The sequence below is a fragment of the Zophobas morio genome, unplaced genomic scaffold (genome assembly GCF_036711695.1).
Source record: "Zophobas morio isolate AGI-343-1 ecotype UQ-CSIRO unplaced genomic scaffold, CSIRO_AGI_Zmor_V1 ptg000040l, whole genome shotgun sequence".
Lineage (NCBI taxonomy): Eukaryota > Metazoa > Arthropoda > Insecta > Coleoptera > Tenebrionidae > Zophobas > Zophobas morio.
In genome coordinates, this window is record NW_026972145.1 from 358,644 (window position 1) to 373,679 (window position 15,036).

Here is a 15,036-nt window from a genome sequence, read left to right on the forward strand (position 1 = left end):
TCAGCTAACCTAGTTCCCCACTCAACGTTGTTATAATTTGTTTATCTATTTAGTGTTTTTTGGTGTATTTTATCTGAAGACTTTTTTAGTACGATTACTATTTGTAAAAAAAATTTCTATTATTTTGAAAATTTTGATCTTCATTTTTTTTATTATGATTTTTTAGGCTCACCATTTATTTAGACTTCTGGTGCTTCATTTTGAAGAAGTTGAAAACATTTTGGGGAGCCCTCGTGTTTTATTATATTAAAAAATCAAGAAAATCTTGAGATCTCTGGGGTTTTATCATTCTTTTTTAATCTAAAGAATTTTCGGAATACCAGGTGTTTTATCTTTTAAAGTGCGCAAAATCTTGGAAATTACTGGAATTTTAATTCTTTACAGATCTTGAAACAATTACAAGAACCCTTATTAGTGTTTTAGTTTTTTTTTTTAAGAATCGATGACCTTTGTGTTTTTTTATTTTTTTTTTTTGAAGTCCAAAGATTCAAATCCCTGATAATTAATTTTTTTAGAATAATTTGGACCCATGGTGTTTTATTTTTTTAAGAAGTCTAAAAACTTTTTTAGGCCCTTGATGTTTTATTTTTAAAAAGTCCAAAGAATCTCGGAAATCCCTGACATATATATTTTTAAGATGTCTAAAGAATCTCGGGGACCCTGGTTATTTACTTTTTTAAAGAAGTCCAAAGAATCTTGGGAATCCCTGATATTTTATTCTTTGAAAGAAGCCTAAAAGAACGTTAAAAAACCTTGGGGCCCATGGTGTTTTTCAAAGAAGTCTAAAGAATCTTTTAGGCCCCTGGTGTTTTATTTTTAAGAAGTCCAAAAATTATCGAAAATAGCTAATATTTTATTTAATTTTGAAGAAGTCGAAAGAATCTTGGGGAACCCCTGGTTATATATATTTGCATTTTATTTTAAAGATGTCTAAAGAATCTCGGGGGAGTACTGGTTATTTGCTTTTTTAAAGAAGTCCAAAGAATCTTGGGAATCCCTGATGTTTTATTCTTTGAAAGAAGACTAAAAGAACGTTAAAAAATCTTGAGCGCCCATGGTGTTTTTCAAAGAAGTCTAAAGAATCTTTTAGGCCCCTGGTGTTTTATTTTTAAGAAGTCCAAAAATTATCGAAAAATCTAATATTTTATTTTATTTTGGAGAAGTCTAAAGAACCTCGGGAAACCCCTGGTTACATATATTTTCATTTTATTTTAAAGATGTCTAAAGAATCTCGGGGCAGTCCTGGTTATTTACTTATTTTAAAGAAGTCCAAAGAATCTTGGGAATTCCTGATATTTTGTTCTTTGAAAGAAGCCTAGAAGAACGATACAGAATCTTGAGGGTCCATGGTGTTTTTCAAAGAAGTCTAAAGAATCTTTTAAGCCCCTGTTGCTTTATTTTTAAGAAGTCCAAAAATTATCGAAAATCCCTAATATTTTATTTTATTTTGAAGAAGTCGAAAGAACCTCGGGGAACCCCTGGTTATATATATTTTCATTTTATTTTAAAGATGTCTAAAGAATCTCGGGGGAGGCCTGGTTATTTACTTTTTTAAAGAAGTCCAAAGAATCTCGGGAATCCGTGATGTTTTATTCTTTGAAAGAAGCCTAGAAGAACGATAAAGACTTTTGAGGGCCCATGGTGTTTTTCAAAGAAGTCTAAAGAATCTTTTAGATCTCTGGTGTTTTATTTTTAAGAAGTCCGAAAAATTATCGAAAATCTGATGTTTTATTCGTAGAAAGAAGCCTAAAAGAACGATAAAGAATCTTGAGGGCCCATGGTGTTTTATTTTTAAGAAGTCCAAAAATTATCGAAATAACAATATTTTATTTTACTTTGAAGTAGTCGAAAGAACCTCGGGGAACCCCTGGTTACATATATTTTCATTTTATTTTAAAGATGTCTAAAGAATCTCGGGGGAGTCCTGGTTATTTATTTTTTTAAAGAAGTCCAAAGAATCTTGGGAATCCCTGATGTATTATTATTTGAAAGAAGCCTAGAAGAACGATAAAAATCTTGAAGGCCCATGGTGTTTTTCAAAGAAGTCTAAAGAATCTTTTAGGCCCCTGGTGTTTTATTTTTAAGAAGTCCAAAAATTTTCGAAAATCCCTAATATTTTATTTTATTTTGAAGAAGTCGAAAGAACCTCGGGGAACTCCTGGTTATATATATTTTCATTTTGTTTTAAAGATGTCTAAAGATTCTCGGGGGAGTCCTGGTTATTTACTTTTTTAAAGAAATCCAAAGAATCTTGGGAATCCCTGATGTTTTATTCGTTGAAAGAAGCCTAAAAGAACGATAAAGAATCTTGAGGGCCCATGGTGTTTTTCAAAGAAGTCTAAAGAATCTTTTAGGTCCCTGGTGTTTTATTTGTAAGAAGTCCAAAGAATATCGAAAATCCTTAATATTTTCTTTTCTTTTGAAGAAGTCGAAAGAATCTCGGGGAACGCCTGATTATATATATTTTCATTTTATTTTAAAGATGTCTAAAGAATCTCGGGGCAGTCCTGGTTATTTACTTTTTTAAAGAAGTCCAAAGAATCTTGGTAATCCCTAATGTTTTATTCTTTGAAAGAAGACTAAAAGAACGATAAAAAAGTCTTGAGCGCCCATGGTGTTTTTCAAAGAAGTCTAAAGAATCTCTTAGGCCCCTGGTGTTTTATTTTTAAGAAGTCCAAAAATTATCGAAAATCCCTAATATTTTATTTTATTTTGAAGAAGTCGAAAGAACCTCGGGGAACCCCTGGTTATATATATTTTCATTTTATTTTAAAGATGTCTAAAGAATCTCGGGGGAGGCCTAGTTATTTACTTTTTTAAAGAAGTCCAAAGAATCTCGGGAATCCGTGATGTTTTATTCTTTGAAAGAAGCCTAGAAGAACGGTAAAAAAGTCTTGAGCGCCCATGGCGTTTTTCAAAGAAGTCTAAAGAATCTCTTAGGCCCCTGGTGTTTTATTTATAAGAAGTCCAAAAATTATCGAAAATCCCTAATATTTTATTTTATTTTGAAGAAGTCGAAAGAACCTCGGGGAACCCCTGGTTATATATATTTTCATTTTATTTTAAAGATGTCTAAAGAATCTCCGTGCAGTCCTGGTTATTTACTTTTTTAAAGAAGTCCAAAGAATCTTGGGAATCCCTGATATTTTATTCTTTGAGAGAAGCCTAGAAGAACGATAAAAATCTTGAAGGCCCATGGTGTTTTTCAAAGAAGTCTAAAGAATCTTTTAGGCCCCTGGTGTTTTATTTTTAAGAAGTCCAAAAATTATCGAAAATCCCTATTATTTTATATTATTTTGAAGAAGTCGAAAGAACCTGGTGGAACCCCTGGTTATATATATTTTCATTTTATTTTAAAGATGTCTAAAGAATCTCGGGGGAGTCCTGGTTATTTATTTTTTTAAAGAAGTCCAAAGAATCTTGGGAATCCCTGATATTTTATTCTTTGAAAGAAGCATAAAAGAACGATAAAGAATCTTGAGGGTCCATGATGTTTTTCAAAGAAGTCTAAATAATCTTTTAGGCCCCTGGTGTTTTATTTGTAAGAAGTCCAAAGAATATCGAAAATCCTTAATATTTTCTTTTCTTTTGAAGAAGTCGAAAGAATCTCGGGGAACGCCTGATTATATATATTTTCATTTTATTTTAAAGATGTCTAAAGAATCTCGGGGCAGTCCTGGTTATTTACTTTTTGAAAGAAGTCCAAAGAATCTTGGGAATCCCTGATGTTTTATTCTTTGAAAGAAGACTAAAAGAACGATAAAAAAGTCTTGAGCGCCCATGGTGTTTTTCAAAGAAGTCTAAAGAATCTCTTAGGCCCCTGGTGTTTTATTTTTAAGAAGTCCAAAAATTATCGAAAATCCCTAATATTTTATTTTATTTTGAAGAAGTCGAAAGAACCTCGGGGAACCCCTGGTTATATATGTTTTCATTTTTTTTAAAGATGTCTAAAGAATCTCGGGGGAGGCCTGGTTATTTACTTTTTTAAAGAAGTCCAAAGAATCTCGGGAATCCGTGATGTTTTATTCTTTGAAAGAAGCCTAGAAGAACGATAAAAAAGTCTTGAGCGCCCATGGTGTTTTTCAAAGAAGTCTAAAGAATCTTTTAGGCCCCTGGTGTTTTATTTTTAAGAAGTCCAAAAATTATCGAAATAATAATAATATTTTATTTTACTTTGAAGAAGTCGAAAGAATCTTGGGGAACCCCTGGATATATATATTTGCATTTTATTTTAAAGATGTCTAAAGAATCTCGGGGGAGTCCTGGTTATTTAGTTTTTTAAAGAAGTCCAAAGAATCTTGGAAATCCCTGATATTTTATTCTTTGAAAGAAGCCTAGAAGAACGATAAAAATCTTGAAGATCCATGGTGTTTTTCAAAGAAGTCTAAAGAATGTTTTAGGCCCCTGGTGTTTTTTTTTAAGAAGTCCAAAAATTATCGAAAATCCCTAATATTTTATTTTATTTTTAAGAAGTCGAAAGAACCTGGAGGAACCCCTGGTTATATATATTTTCATTTTATTTTAAAGATGTCTAAAGAATCTCGGGGGAGTCCTGGTTATTAACTTTTTTAAAGAAGTCCAAAGAATCTTGGGAATCCCTGATGTTTTATTCCTTGAAAGAAGCCTAAAAGGACGTTAAAAAACCTTGGGAGGGCATGGTATTATTCAAAAAAAGTCTGAAGAATCTTTTAGGCCCCTGGTATTTTATTTTTAAGAATTCCAAAGAACATAGAAAATCTGATATTTTATTTTGCTTTGAAGAAGTCGAAAGAATTTCGGGCGACCTCTGGTTAATTAGTTTTTTTAAAGAAGTCCAAAAAATCCCTGATGTTTTATTCTTTGAAAGAAGCCGAAAAGAACGTTAAAGGATCTTGGGGGCCAATGGTGTTTTTTTTTTTAATTCTAAAGAATTTTTTAGCCCGTGGTGTTTTATTTTTAAGAAGTCCAAAGAATCTCGGAAATTCTTGTTTTTTTGTTTTATTTTGAAGATGTCTAAAGAATCTGGAGGCAGCCCTGATTATTTATTTTTTTAAAGAAATTCAAAGAATCTTGGGAATCCCTGATGTTTTATTCTTTGAAAGAAGCCTAAAGAACGTTAAAGAACCTTTCAGGCTCTTAGTATTTTATTTTTAAGAAGTCCAAAAAATATCGAAAATGCCCGACATTTTATTTTATTTTGAAGAAGTCGAAAGAATCTCGGGGGACCCCTGGTTATTTATATTTTTAAAGAAGTCCAAAAAATCTTGGGAATCCCTGACGTTTCATTCTTTGAAAGAAGCCGAAAAGAACGTTAAAGAATCTTGGGGGCCCATTGTGTTTTTCAAAAAACTCTAAAATATCTTTTAGGCTCCTGGTACTTTATTTTTAAGAAGTCCAAAGAATATCAAAAATCTGATATTTTATTTTATTTTGAAGAAGTCGAAAGAATTTCGGGGGACCTCTGGTTATTTAGTTTTTTTAAAGAAGTCCAAAACATCTTGGGAATCCCTGATGTTTTATTCTTTGAAAGAAGTCTAAAAGAACGTTAAAGAATCTTGGGGACCCATAGTATTTTTCAAAGGAGTCTAAAGAATGTTTCAGGCCCTTGGAGTTTTATTTTTTAGAAGTCCGAAGAATATTGAAGGTCCCTGATAATTTATTTTATTTTGAAGAAGTCGAAATAACCTCGGGGGACCCCTGGTTATTTATTTTTTTAAAGAAGGCCAAAAAATCTTGGAAATCCCTGAAGTTTTATTCTTTGAAAGAAGCGGAAAAGAAGGTTAAAGGATCTTGGGGGCCCATGGTGTTTTTCAAAAAACTCTAAAGCATCTTTTGGGCCCCTGGTATTTTATTTTTAAGAAGTCCAAAGAATTTCGAAAATGCCCGCTATTTTAGTTTATTTTGAAGAGAGACTTCTGATTATTTGAAGAAGTCCAAAGAATCTTTTAGGCTCGTGGTGTTTTATTTTTAAGAGGTTGAAAGAATCTCGGGGACCTCTGGTTATTATTTTTTAAGAAGTCCCGGGTGTTTTATTCTTTCAAAGAAGCCGAACAAATCTCGAGAACCATTGGTGTTTTATTGTTTTAAAAACCGTTAAAGAATCTTGGGATTCCATCGTGTTTTTTTAAGAAGTCTAAAGAATTTTTTAGGCCTGTGGCGTTTTATTTTTAAGAAGTCCAAAAATCTCGGAAATCCCTGTTATTATATTTTTTTAAGAAGTCGGAAGAATCTTGGGTTTATGTAAAGAAGTCTAAAAAATCCTTGGTGTTTTATTATTTGAAAGAATCCAGAAAGAACGTTAGAGAATCTTGGGGGCCCATGGTATTTTTAAAGAAGTATAAATAATTTTTTAAGCCCCTGGTGTTTCATTTATTTAAAGAAATGTAAAGAATCGTTTAGGACTTTGGTGTTTTGTTTTATTTTCTTTGAAGTCCAAAAAATAGAATCCCTGATATTTTATTTTTTCTTAAAGAATTGGAAAGAATCTCTTGGGCCTCTGGTGTTTTATTTTTTAAGAAGTATAAAGAATCTTTTAAGTTCCCTGGTGTTTTGTTTTTAAGAAGTTCAAAGAATCTCAGAAATCTCTGACATATATATTCTTTAAAGAAGTCTAATGAATTCTAAAGAATCTTTTAGGCCCCTGGTGTTTTAATTTTAAGAAGTCCAAAGAATTCCGAAAATCTCGGATATTTTATTTTATTTTGTCCAAAGAATATCGGGGGAGCCCTGATTGTTTATTTTTTTTTAAGAAGTCCAAGGAATCTCGGAAATCTCCGGTTTTATTCTTTCAAAGATGCCGAATGATGTGTTTTTTTAGGAAGTCTAAAGAATCTCTTAGGCGCCTGGTGTTTTATTTTTAAGAAGTCCAAAGAATCTTGGGAATCCCAAGCGTTTTATTCTTTGTTAGAGAACCTTGGGCCCCATGGTGTTTTTTAATGAAGCCTAAAGAATCTTTTAGGCCCCGGTGTTTTATTTTTAAGAAGTCCAAAGAATATGGAAAATCCCTGATATTTTATTTTATTTTGGAGAAGTTGAAAGCATCTCGGGGGACCACTGGTTATTTTTCTAAAGAAGTCCAAAAAATCTGGGAATACCTGTTGTTTTATTCTTTCAAAGAAGTCGAAGGAATCTCGAAGACCATTGGTATTTTATTGTTTAAAAAATGTTGTGGAATCATGGAGGCTCATGGTCTTTTATTTTTTAAAGCAGTCGGAAGAATCTTGGGGATCCCTGATGGTTTTTTAAGAAGTCTTAGGTCTCAGGTGTTCTATTTTTTAGGAAGTCCGAGGAATTTGAGGAACCACTGGTATTCTATTCTTGCAATGAATGTCGAGGACAATTGATGTTTTTCTATTTTAAATATTTTGGGGGCCTAGGGTAGTTTTTTAAAGAAGTCTAAAGAATATTTTCGGCTGCTAGTGTTTCATTCTTTCAAAGAACTAATTTTAAACTGTCAAAAACATCTTGGAAGCCCTGTATTTTATTTTTTTTAAATGTCTGAATAATCTTACGTGTGCCTGGTGTTTTATTTTTAAGAAGTCCAAAAATCTCGGAAATCCCTATTATATATATTTTTTTAAGTCGAAATAATCTCGGAAGCTTCTGATTATTTGAAGAAGTCCAAATAATCTTTTAGGCTCGTGGTGTTTTATTTTAAGAGGTTGAAAAAATCTAGGAGATCCCTGACATATTTTTTAAGATGTCGAAACAATCCAGGGGAACCTATGGTTATTTATGTTTTAAAAAAGTCCAAAAAATCTTGGGAATCCCTGATATTTTATATTTTAAAAGAAGCCAAAAGGAACGTTAAAGAATTTTGGAGACCCATGGTATTTTTTAAAGAAGTGTAAAGAATTTTTTATTCCCTTGGTATTTTATGTTAAAGAAGTCCAAAGAATTTCGAAAATCTCCGATATTTTATTTTATTTTGAAGAAGTCGAAAGAATCTCGGGGACCTCTGGTTATTTTTTTTAAGAAGTCCAAAGAATTTCGGGAGTCCCGGGTGTTTTATTCTTTCAAAGAAGCCGAACAAATCTCGAGAACCATTGGTGTTTTATTGTTTTAAAAACCGTTAAAGAATCTTGGGATTCCATCGTGTTTTTTTAAGAAGTCTAAAGAATTTTTTAGGCCTGTGGTGTTTTATTTTTAAGAAGTCCAAAAATCTCGGAAATCCCTGTTATTATATTTTTTTAAGAAGTCGGAAGAATCTTGGGATTATGTAAAGAAGTCCAAAAAATCCTTGGTGTTTTATTGTTTGAAAGAGTCCAGAAAGAACGTTAGAGAATCTTGGGGGCCCATGGTATTTTTAAAGAAGTATAAAGAATTTTTTAAGCCCCTGGTGTTTCATTTATTTAAAGAAATGTAAAGAATCGTTTAGGACTTTGGTGTTTTGTTTTATTTTCTTTGAAGTCCAAAAAATAGAATCCCTGATATTTTATTTTTTCTTAAAGAATTGGAAAGAATCTCTTGGGCCTCTGGTGTTTTATTTTTTAAGAAGTATAAAGAATCTTTTAAGTTCCCTGGTGTTTTATTTTTAAGAAGTTCAAAGAATCTCGGAAATCTCTGACATATATATTCTTCAGAGAAGTCTAATGAATTCTAAAGAATCTTTTAGGCCCCTGGTGTTTTAATTTTAAGAAGTCCAAAGAATTCCGAAAATCTCGGATATTTTATTTTATTTTGTCCAAAGAATATCGGGGGAGCCCTGATTGTTTTTTTTTTTTTTTAAAGAAGTCCAAGGAATCTCGGAAATCTCCGGTTTTATTCTTTCAAAGATGCCGAATGATGTGTTTTTTTAGGAAGTCTAAAGAATCTCTTAGGCGCCTGGTGTTTTATTTTTAAGAAGTCCAAAGAATCTTGGGAATCCCAAGCGTTTTATTCTTTGTTAGAGAACCTTGGGCCCCATGGTGATTTTTAATGAAGCCTAAAGAATCTTTTAGGCCCCGGTGTTTTATTTTTAAGAAGTCCAAAGAATATGGAAAATCCCTGATATTTTATTTTATTTTGGAGAAGTTGAAAGCATCTCGGGGGACCACTGGTTATTTTTCTAAAGAAGTCCAAAGAATCTGGGAATACCTGGTGTTTTATTCTTTCAAAGAAGTCGAAGGAATCTCGAAGACCATTGGTATTTTATTGTTTAAAAAATGTTGTGGAATCATGGAGGCTCATGGTCTTTTATTTTTTAAAGCAGTCGGAAGAATCTTGGGGATCCCTGATGTTTTTTTAAGAAGTCTTAGGTCTCAGGTGTTCTATTTTTTAGGAAGTCCGAGGAATTTGAGGAACCACTGGTATTCTATTCTTGCAATGAATCTCGAGGACAATTGATGTTTTTCTATTTTAAATATTTTGGGGGCCTAGGGTAGTTTTTTAAAGAAGTCTAAAGAATATTTTCGGCTGCTAGTGTTTCATTCTTTCAAAGAACTAATTTTAAACTGTCAAAAGCATCTTGGAAGCCCTGTATTTTATTTTTTTTAAATGTCTGAATAATCTTACGTGTGCCTGGTGTTTTATTTTTAAGAAGTCCAAAAATCTCGGAAATCCCTATTATATATATTTTTTTAAGTCGAAATAATCTCGGAAGCTTCTGATTATTTGAAGAAGTCCAAATAATCTTTTAGGCTCGTGGTGTTTTATTTTAAGAGGTTGAAAAAATCTAGGAGATCCCTGACATATTTTTTAAGATGTCGAAACAATCCAGGGGAACCTATGGTTATTTATGTTTTAAAAAAGTCCAAAAAATCTTGGGAATCCCTGATATTTTATATTTTAAAAGAAGCCAAAAGGAACGTTAAAGAATTTTGGAGACCCATGGTATTTTTTAAAGAAGTGTAAAGAATTTTTTATTCCCTTGGTATTTTATGATAAAGAAGTCCAAAGAATTTCGAAAATCTCCGATATTTTATTTTATTTTGAAGAAGTCGAAAGAATCTCGGGGACCTCTGGTTATTTTTTTTAAGAAGTCCAAAGAATTTCGGGAGTCCCGGGTGTTTTATTCTTTCAAAGAAGCCGAACAAATCTCGAGAACCATTGGTGTTTTATTGTTTTAAAAACCGTTAAAGAATCTTGGGATTCCATCGTGTTTTTTTAAGAAGTCTAAAGAATTTTTTAGGCCTGTGGTGTTTTATTTTTAAGAAGTCCAAAAATCTCGGAAATCCCTGTTATTATATTTTTTTAAGAAGTCGGAAGAATCTTGGGATTATGTAAAGAAGTCCAAAAAATCCTTGGTGTTTTATTGTTTGAAAGAGTCCAGAAAGAACGTTAGAGAATCTTGGGGGCCCATGGTATTTTTAAAGAAGTATAAAGAATTTTTTAAGCCCCTGGTGTTTCATTTATTTAAAGAAATGTAAAGAATCGTTTAGGACTTTGGTGTTTTGTTTTATTTTCTTTGAAGTCCAAAAAATAGAATCCCTGATATTTTATTTTTTCTTAAAGAATTGGAAAGAATCTCTTGGGCCTCTGGTGTTTTATTTTTTAAGAAGTATAAAGAATCTTTTAAGTTCCCTGGTGTTTTATTTTTAAGAAGTTCAAAGAATCTTGGAAATCTCTGACATATATATTCTTCAGAGAAGTCTAATGAATTCTAAAGAATCTTTTAGGCCCCTGGTGTTTTAATTTTAAGAAGTCCAAAGAATTCCGAAAATCTCGGATATTTTATTTTATTTTGTCCAAAGAATATCGGGGGAGCCCTGATTGTTTATTTTTTTTTTTAAGAAGTCCAAGGAATCTCGGAAATCTCCGGTTTTATTCTTTCAAAGATGCCGAATGATGTGTTTTTTTAGGAAGTCTAAAGAATCTCTTAGGCGCCTGGTGTTTTATTTTTAAGAAGTCCAAAGAATCTTGGGAATCCCAAGCGTTTTATTCTTTGTTAGAGAACCTTGGGCCCCATTGTGTTTTTTAAAGAAGCCTAAAGAATCTTTTAGGCCCCGGTGTTTTATTTTTAAGAAGTCCAAAGAATCTGGGAATACCTGGTGTTTTATTCTTTCAAAGAAGTCGAAGGAATCTCGAAGACCATTGGTATTTTATTGTTTAAAAAATGTTGTGGAATCATGGAGGCTCATGGTCTTTTATTTTTTAAAGCAGTCGGAAGAATCTTGGGGATCCCTGATGTTTTTTTAAGAAGTCTTAGGTCTCAGGTGTTCTATTTTTTAGGAAGTCCGAGGAATTTGAGGAACCACTGGTATTCTATTCTTGCAATGAATGTCGAGGACAATTGATGTTTTTCTATTTTAAATATTTTGGGGACCTAGGGTAGTTTTTTAAAGAAGTCTAAAGAATATTTTCGGCTGCTAGTGTTTCATTCTTTCAAAGAACTAATTTTAAACTGTCAAAAGCATCTTGGAAGCCCTGTATTTTATTTTTTTTAAATGTCTGAATAATCTTACGTGTCCGTGGTGTTTTATTTTTTAAAGAAGTCCAAAAAATCTAGGGAATTCCTGGTGGTTCAATCTTTTAAAGAAGCCTGAAGAAATTCTTAAGATAATCTTAAGAAGTCACAGGAAAAAGAAAGAATTTGGGAGACCCATGGTGTTTTATTTTTTTTTTTTTCAAGAACTTGAAATGATCTTTTTTTTTAATAAAAAAATCGAGGATTCGAGTGTATTATTTTTCTTTAAGAAGTCCAAGAATTTTCGGGAATTCCTGATGTTTTAATTTTGAAAGAATTTGAAATAATATCGCGGCTCTTGCTTTATCTCTTCTATAAATCTACATATTCAAACATCTTGAAACAAGTTTGTTGTAGTTGTCCAATTCTGGTCACCTTCGTTGACATATAAATAGTCGTTTTTGTGAATTTTCGATTTTAAATTTCTGTTCCTCCAAATGTTTACTTTGTTTCTTTACCTTCCGGTTGTTTCATGTGTTGTTTTATTTATTTGTTTACTTTGGGTAAATTAAAAGAGATTTTGTAATAGGTAACGTTAACAAGAATGGTAAGTTCGAAACGAGAAAGTGAGCTGTGTTAATATTATTTACATACATATTAAGTCACATTGATTGACCAATTGAAAGTTCCACAACTACGAATGCCAAACTAAATCACTAGGTATACATAACATTATAAAAACAAATGATAAAACGCATTGTCTATGACAAGTAAATATTTAGTACGGATTATATAGCAATCTTTTCAACTTTATCGCTCCCTTGACAGCGTAATTTATCATGTAAAACATGCATTGTTTAAAACAGTGCTTTTTGTCTACTATGTTTTGACAGTCGAGAAAAAGCAAAACTGCAAAGTTTCTGTTTTTTCTCAAAAACCACATGCTTCCAACCATCACAATTCTAAACAAGATCTCTTTCCAACCGGATGTTATTTCAATGTTAAAAAAGACAATGCACGTTTCTTACAAACTAACCGTGGGTAATTCGAATAATCAGCAATTTACATTCCGTTTTATGAAAATATGACGCCAATCCCAACAATTTCCAGCCTGACCTTGCCTGATCCACCGCAAAAACTCTGCTTTTTCCCATTCTTATCACCAACAATGGTAAGTACAACAAAACACAATTAAACCTCGCGCCCCTCGCCGCAATTTCCTTCTTTCCACGCCAGATAACCCCGGTCTTACGCTCTTACATAACAATTCAACGCGCCTCAGCCCCGGTGCGCCCGCCGGCCTTACCTTCTCGCTGTACTCCCTCTTGCGGATCTCCGAGACGATCCAGGGCAGCATGGGGCTGGAGAAGCGCCTGTCCATGGCCGTGAAGCCGAAGTAATTCACCGGGATCAGTTTCATGTCAGCTCCAAGTCAAAAACTCAAAAAAAAATTAGTCCATCCCGACACACATCCACTCGAACGCCACCGCCGCCACAGTGTCGAGGTTAACGAAAACAATGCGCAGACACGGAGGAATTCAGTCGGTGGCGGGCATCGCGTATTGATCCGGCAAGGGAAAATCAATGCGTCACGTGCGAGCACTGCGAGCCTCGGACGTGGACTGGCGACTGGGCGGCTTTGACAACAGCCGAACTCTCACCGGCATTACGAAATAATTAAACAAATAACGCAAAGTCAAGGCCGAGGCGGACCGGTTGGTGGTTTGTGGCGGCGCGAAGGACGGCGAATTCCCGTTTAATGGGTTGCATAAGCGGGCAACAGGTGTGCAGGGTGGGGACGTGCTGGCCAATGGCGGGGCGGGAAGGCGGCACGTGACGCGAGGGGATTGGCGGGTTTGAATCGGCGGGAAAGGCGCGGAGGAAGCTTGTGACAAGAGGCGTTATTTGTTATTTAAGTTGACGTCATGTCATGTTGCTTTTATATCAAGTTGGCTTTGATTTTTTGTAAACATTGTGGAGTTTGTCGACAATACAATGAACCTAAAATTTAATCGGTGATGGGTGACAACGCTGAATATGAACTTAACCTTACTTTTTCGTATAATACATTTAACGCTTTTCAACAAATGTGTCAAATGTCATAAAACACGGGCGTTTTTCGCCAACTTAATGATTTTTTCAGCTGAACACCCGTTATCTGTCACTTGTGTCATTCTGTTTTGTCAATCTTGAAAGTTTCCGGTGTTTCATTTTTTTTTTAGCAACAATCTCGGGAATCCCTGGTGTTTTATTTTTATTAATATAATTTTTTTAATCAAAGGAATCTGAATAATTTCTGGTGTTTTTATTTTTAAGAACTTGGTAGAATCCTGGTGTTTTACTTATTAGTTTTTTTTATTCCAAAGATACTCAAGGAACCCAGGTGTTTTGTTTTTTATTAAGAGGTTGAAATAATGTGTTATTTTATTTTATTTTTCCTATTTTTTTTAAAAGAAGTCTATCTTGGGAATTTCTAGTGTTCTTTAAAACTTGACGGAATCTTGCTGCTCATGGTGTTCTATTTTTTTAAGAAATCGAACGAATTTTGAGCATTAGTTTTTTTTAAAGAAGTCCAAAGAATCTGAAGAATCCTAAGTGCTTTTTTTTTATGAAGTCAGAAATATCTCCAAGCTCACTGGTGGTTTATTTTTTTAAAGAAATCTGAAGAATCGTGGGATTCCGTGGTGTTTTATTTTTTTAAAGAAGTCCATCTTAAGATTGTGTTTTTTTAAGAAATTGACAGAATCTTGGGGTCTTGGTGTTTTATTTTTTTTAAGAGTCTAAAGAATTTTGTGATCCCTGGTATTTTTTTACTTGACAGAATCTTGGTCCTCATGGTGCTTTATTTTTTTAAGAAATAGAAGGAATTTTGGGATTGAGTGGTGTTTTTTTTAAAGAAGTCCAAAGAATCTCAAAAATTCCAGGTGTTTTGTCTTTTTAAAAGAAGGCGAAACAATCTCGGGCACTTCCGGTATTTAATTTTTCAAAAAAATTTAAAGGAGTTCCTCGGGTTCTACTTTTTTTTTAAAGAAGTCCAAAGAATCTCAGGAATCCAAAGTGCTTTTTTTTTAAAGAAGTCAGAAATATCTGGAAGCTCACTGGCAGTTTATAGTTTTAAAGAAATCTGAAGAATCTTGGGCTTCTGTGGTGTTTTATTTTTTAAAGAAGTCCATCTTAAGATTGTGTTTTTTTAAGAAAATGACAGAGTCTTGGGGTCTTGGTGTTTTATTTTTTTTAAGAGTCTAAAGAATCTTGGGATCTCTGCTATTTTTTTACTTGACAGAATCTTGGTGCTCTTGGTGTTTTATTTTTTTAAGAAATCGAAGGAATTTTGGGCATTAGTGAGTTTTTTTTTTTTTAAGAAGTCCAAAGAATCTCAAGAATTCCAGGTGTTTTGTTTTTTTTTAAAAGAAGGCAAAACAATTTCAGGCACTTCTAGTATTTAATTTTTCAAAAAAATTTAAAGGAGTTCCCTCGGGTTCTATTTTTTTTTAAACAAGTCCAAAGAATCTCAAGAATCCTAAGTGCTTTTTTTTAAAGAAGTCAGAAATATCTCCAAGCTCACTGGTGCTTTATTTTTTTGACGAAATCTGAAGAATCTTGAGATTATGTGGTGTTTTATTTTTTTAAAGAAGTCCAACGTAAGATTGTGTTTTTTTAAGAAATTGACAGAATCTTGGGGTCTTGGAGTTTTATTATTTTTAAGAGTCTAAAGAATCTTTTGATCCCTGGTA

At 33.0% G+C, this 15,036-nt stretch overlaps 1 protein-coding gene across 1 annotated transcript in view; it reads right to left on the reverse strand.

Annotated features, from left to right (window-relative positions):
- LOC135140462 (TBC1 domain family member 1-like) overlaps positions 1-12,953 on the reverse strand; it is a 114,235-nt gene extending 101,282 nt beyond the window's left edge. The window contains exon 1 of the mRNA XM_064071016.1: positions 12,609-12,953. Within this exon, the coding sequence (XP_063927086.1) occupies positions 12,609-12,722 (114 nt within the window). The 5' untranslated portion in view covers positions 12,723-12,953. The remainder of the gene's footprint in view (positions 1-12,608) is intronic.
- Positions 12,954-15,036: the final 2,083 nt, after the last annotated feature.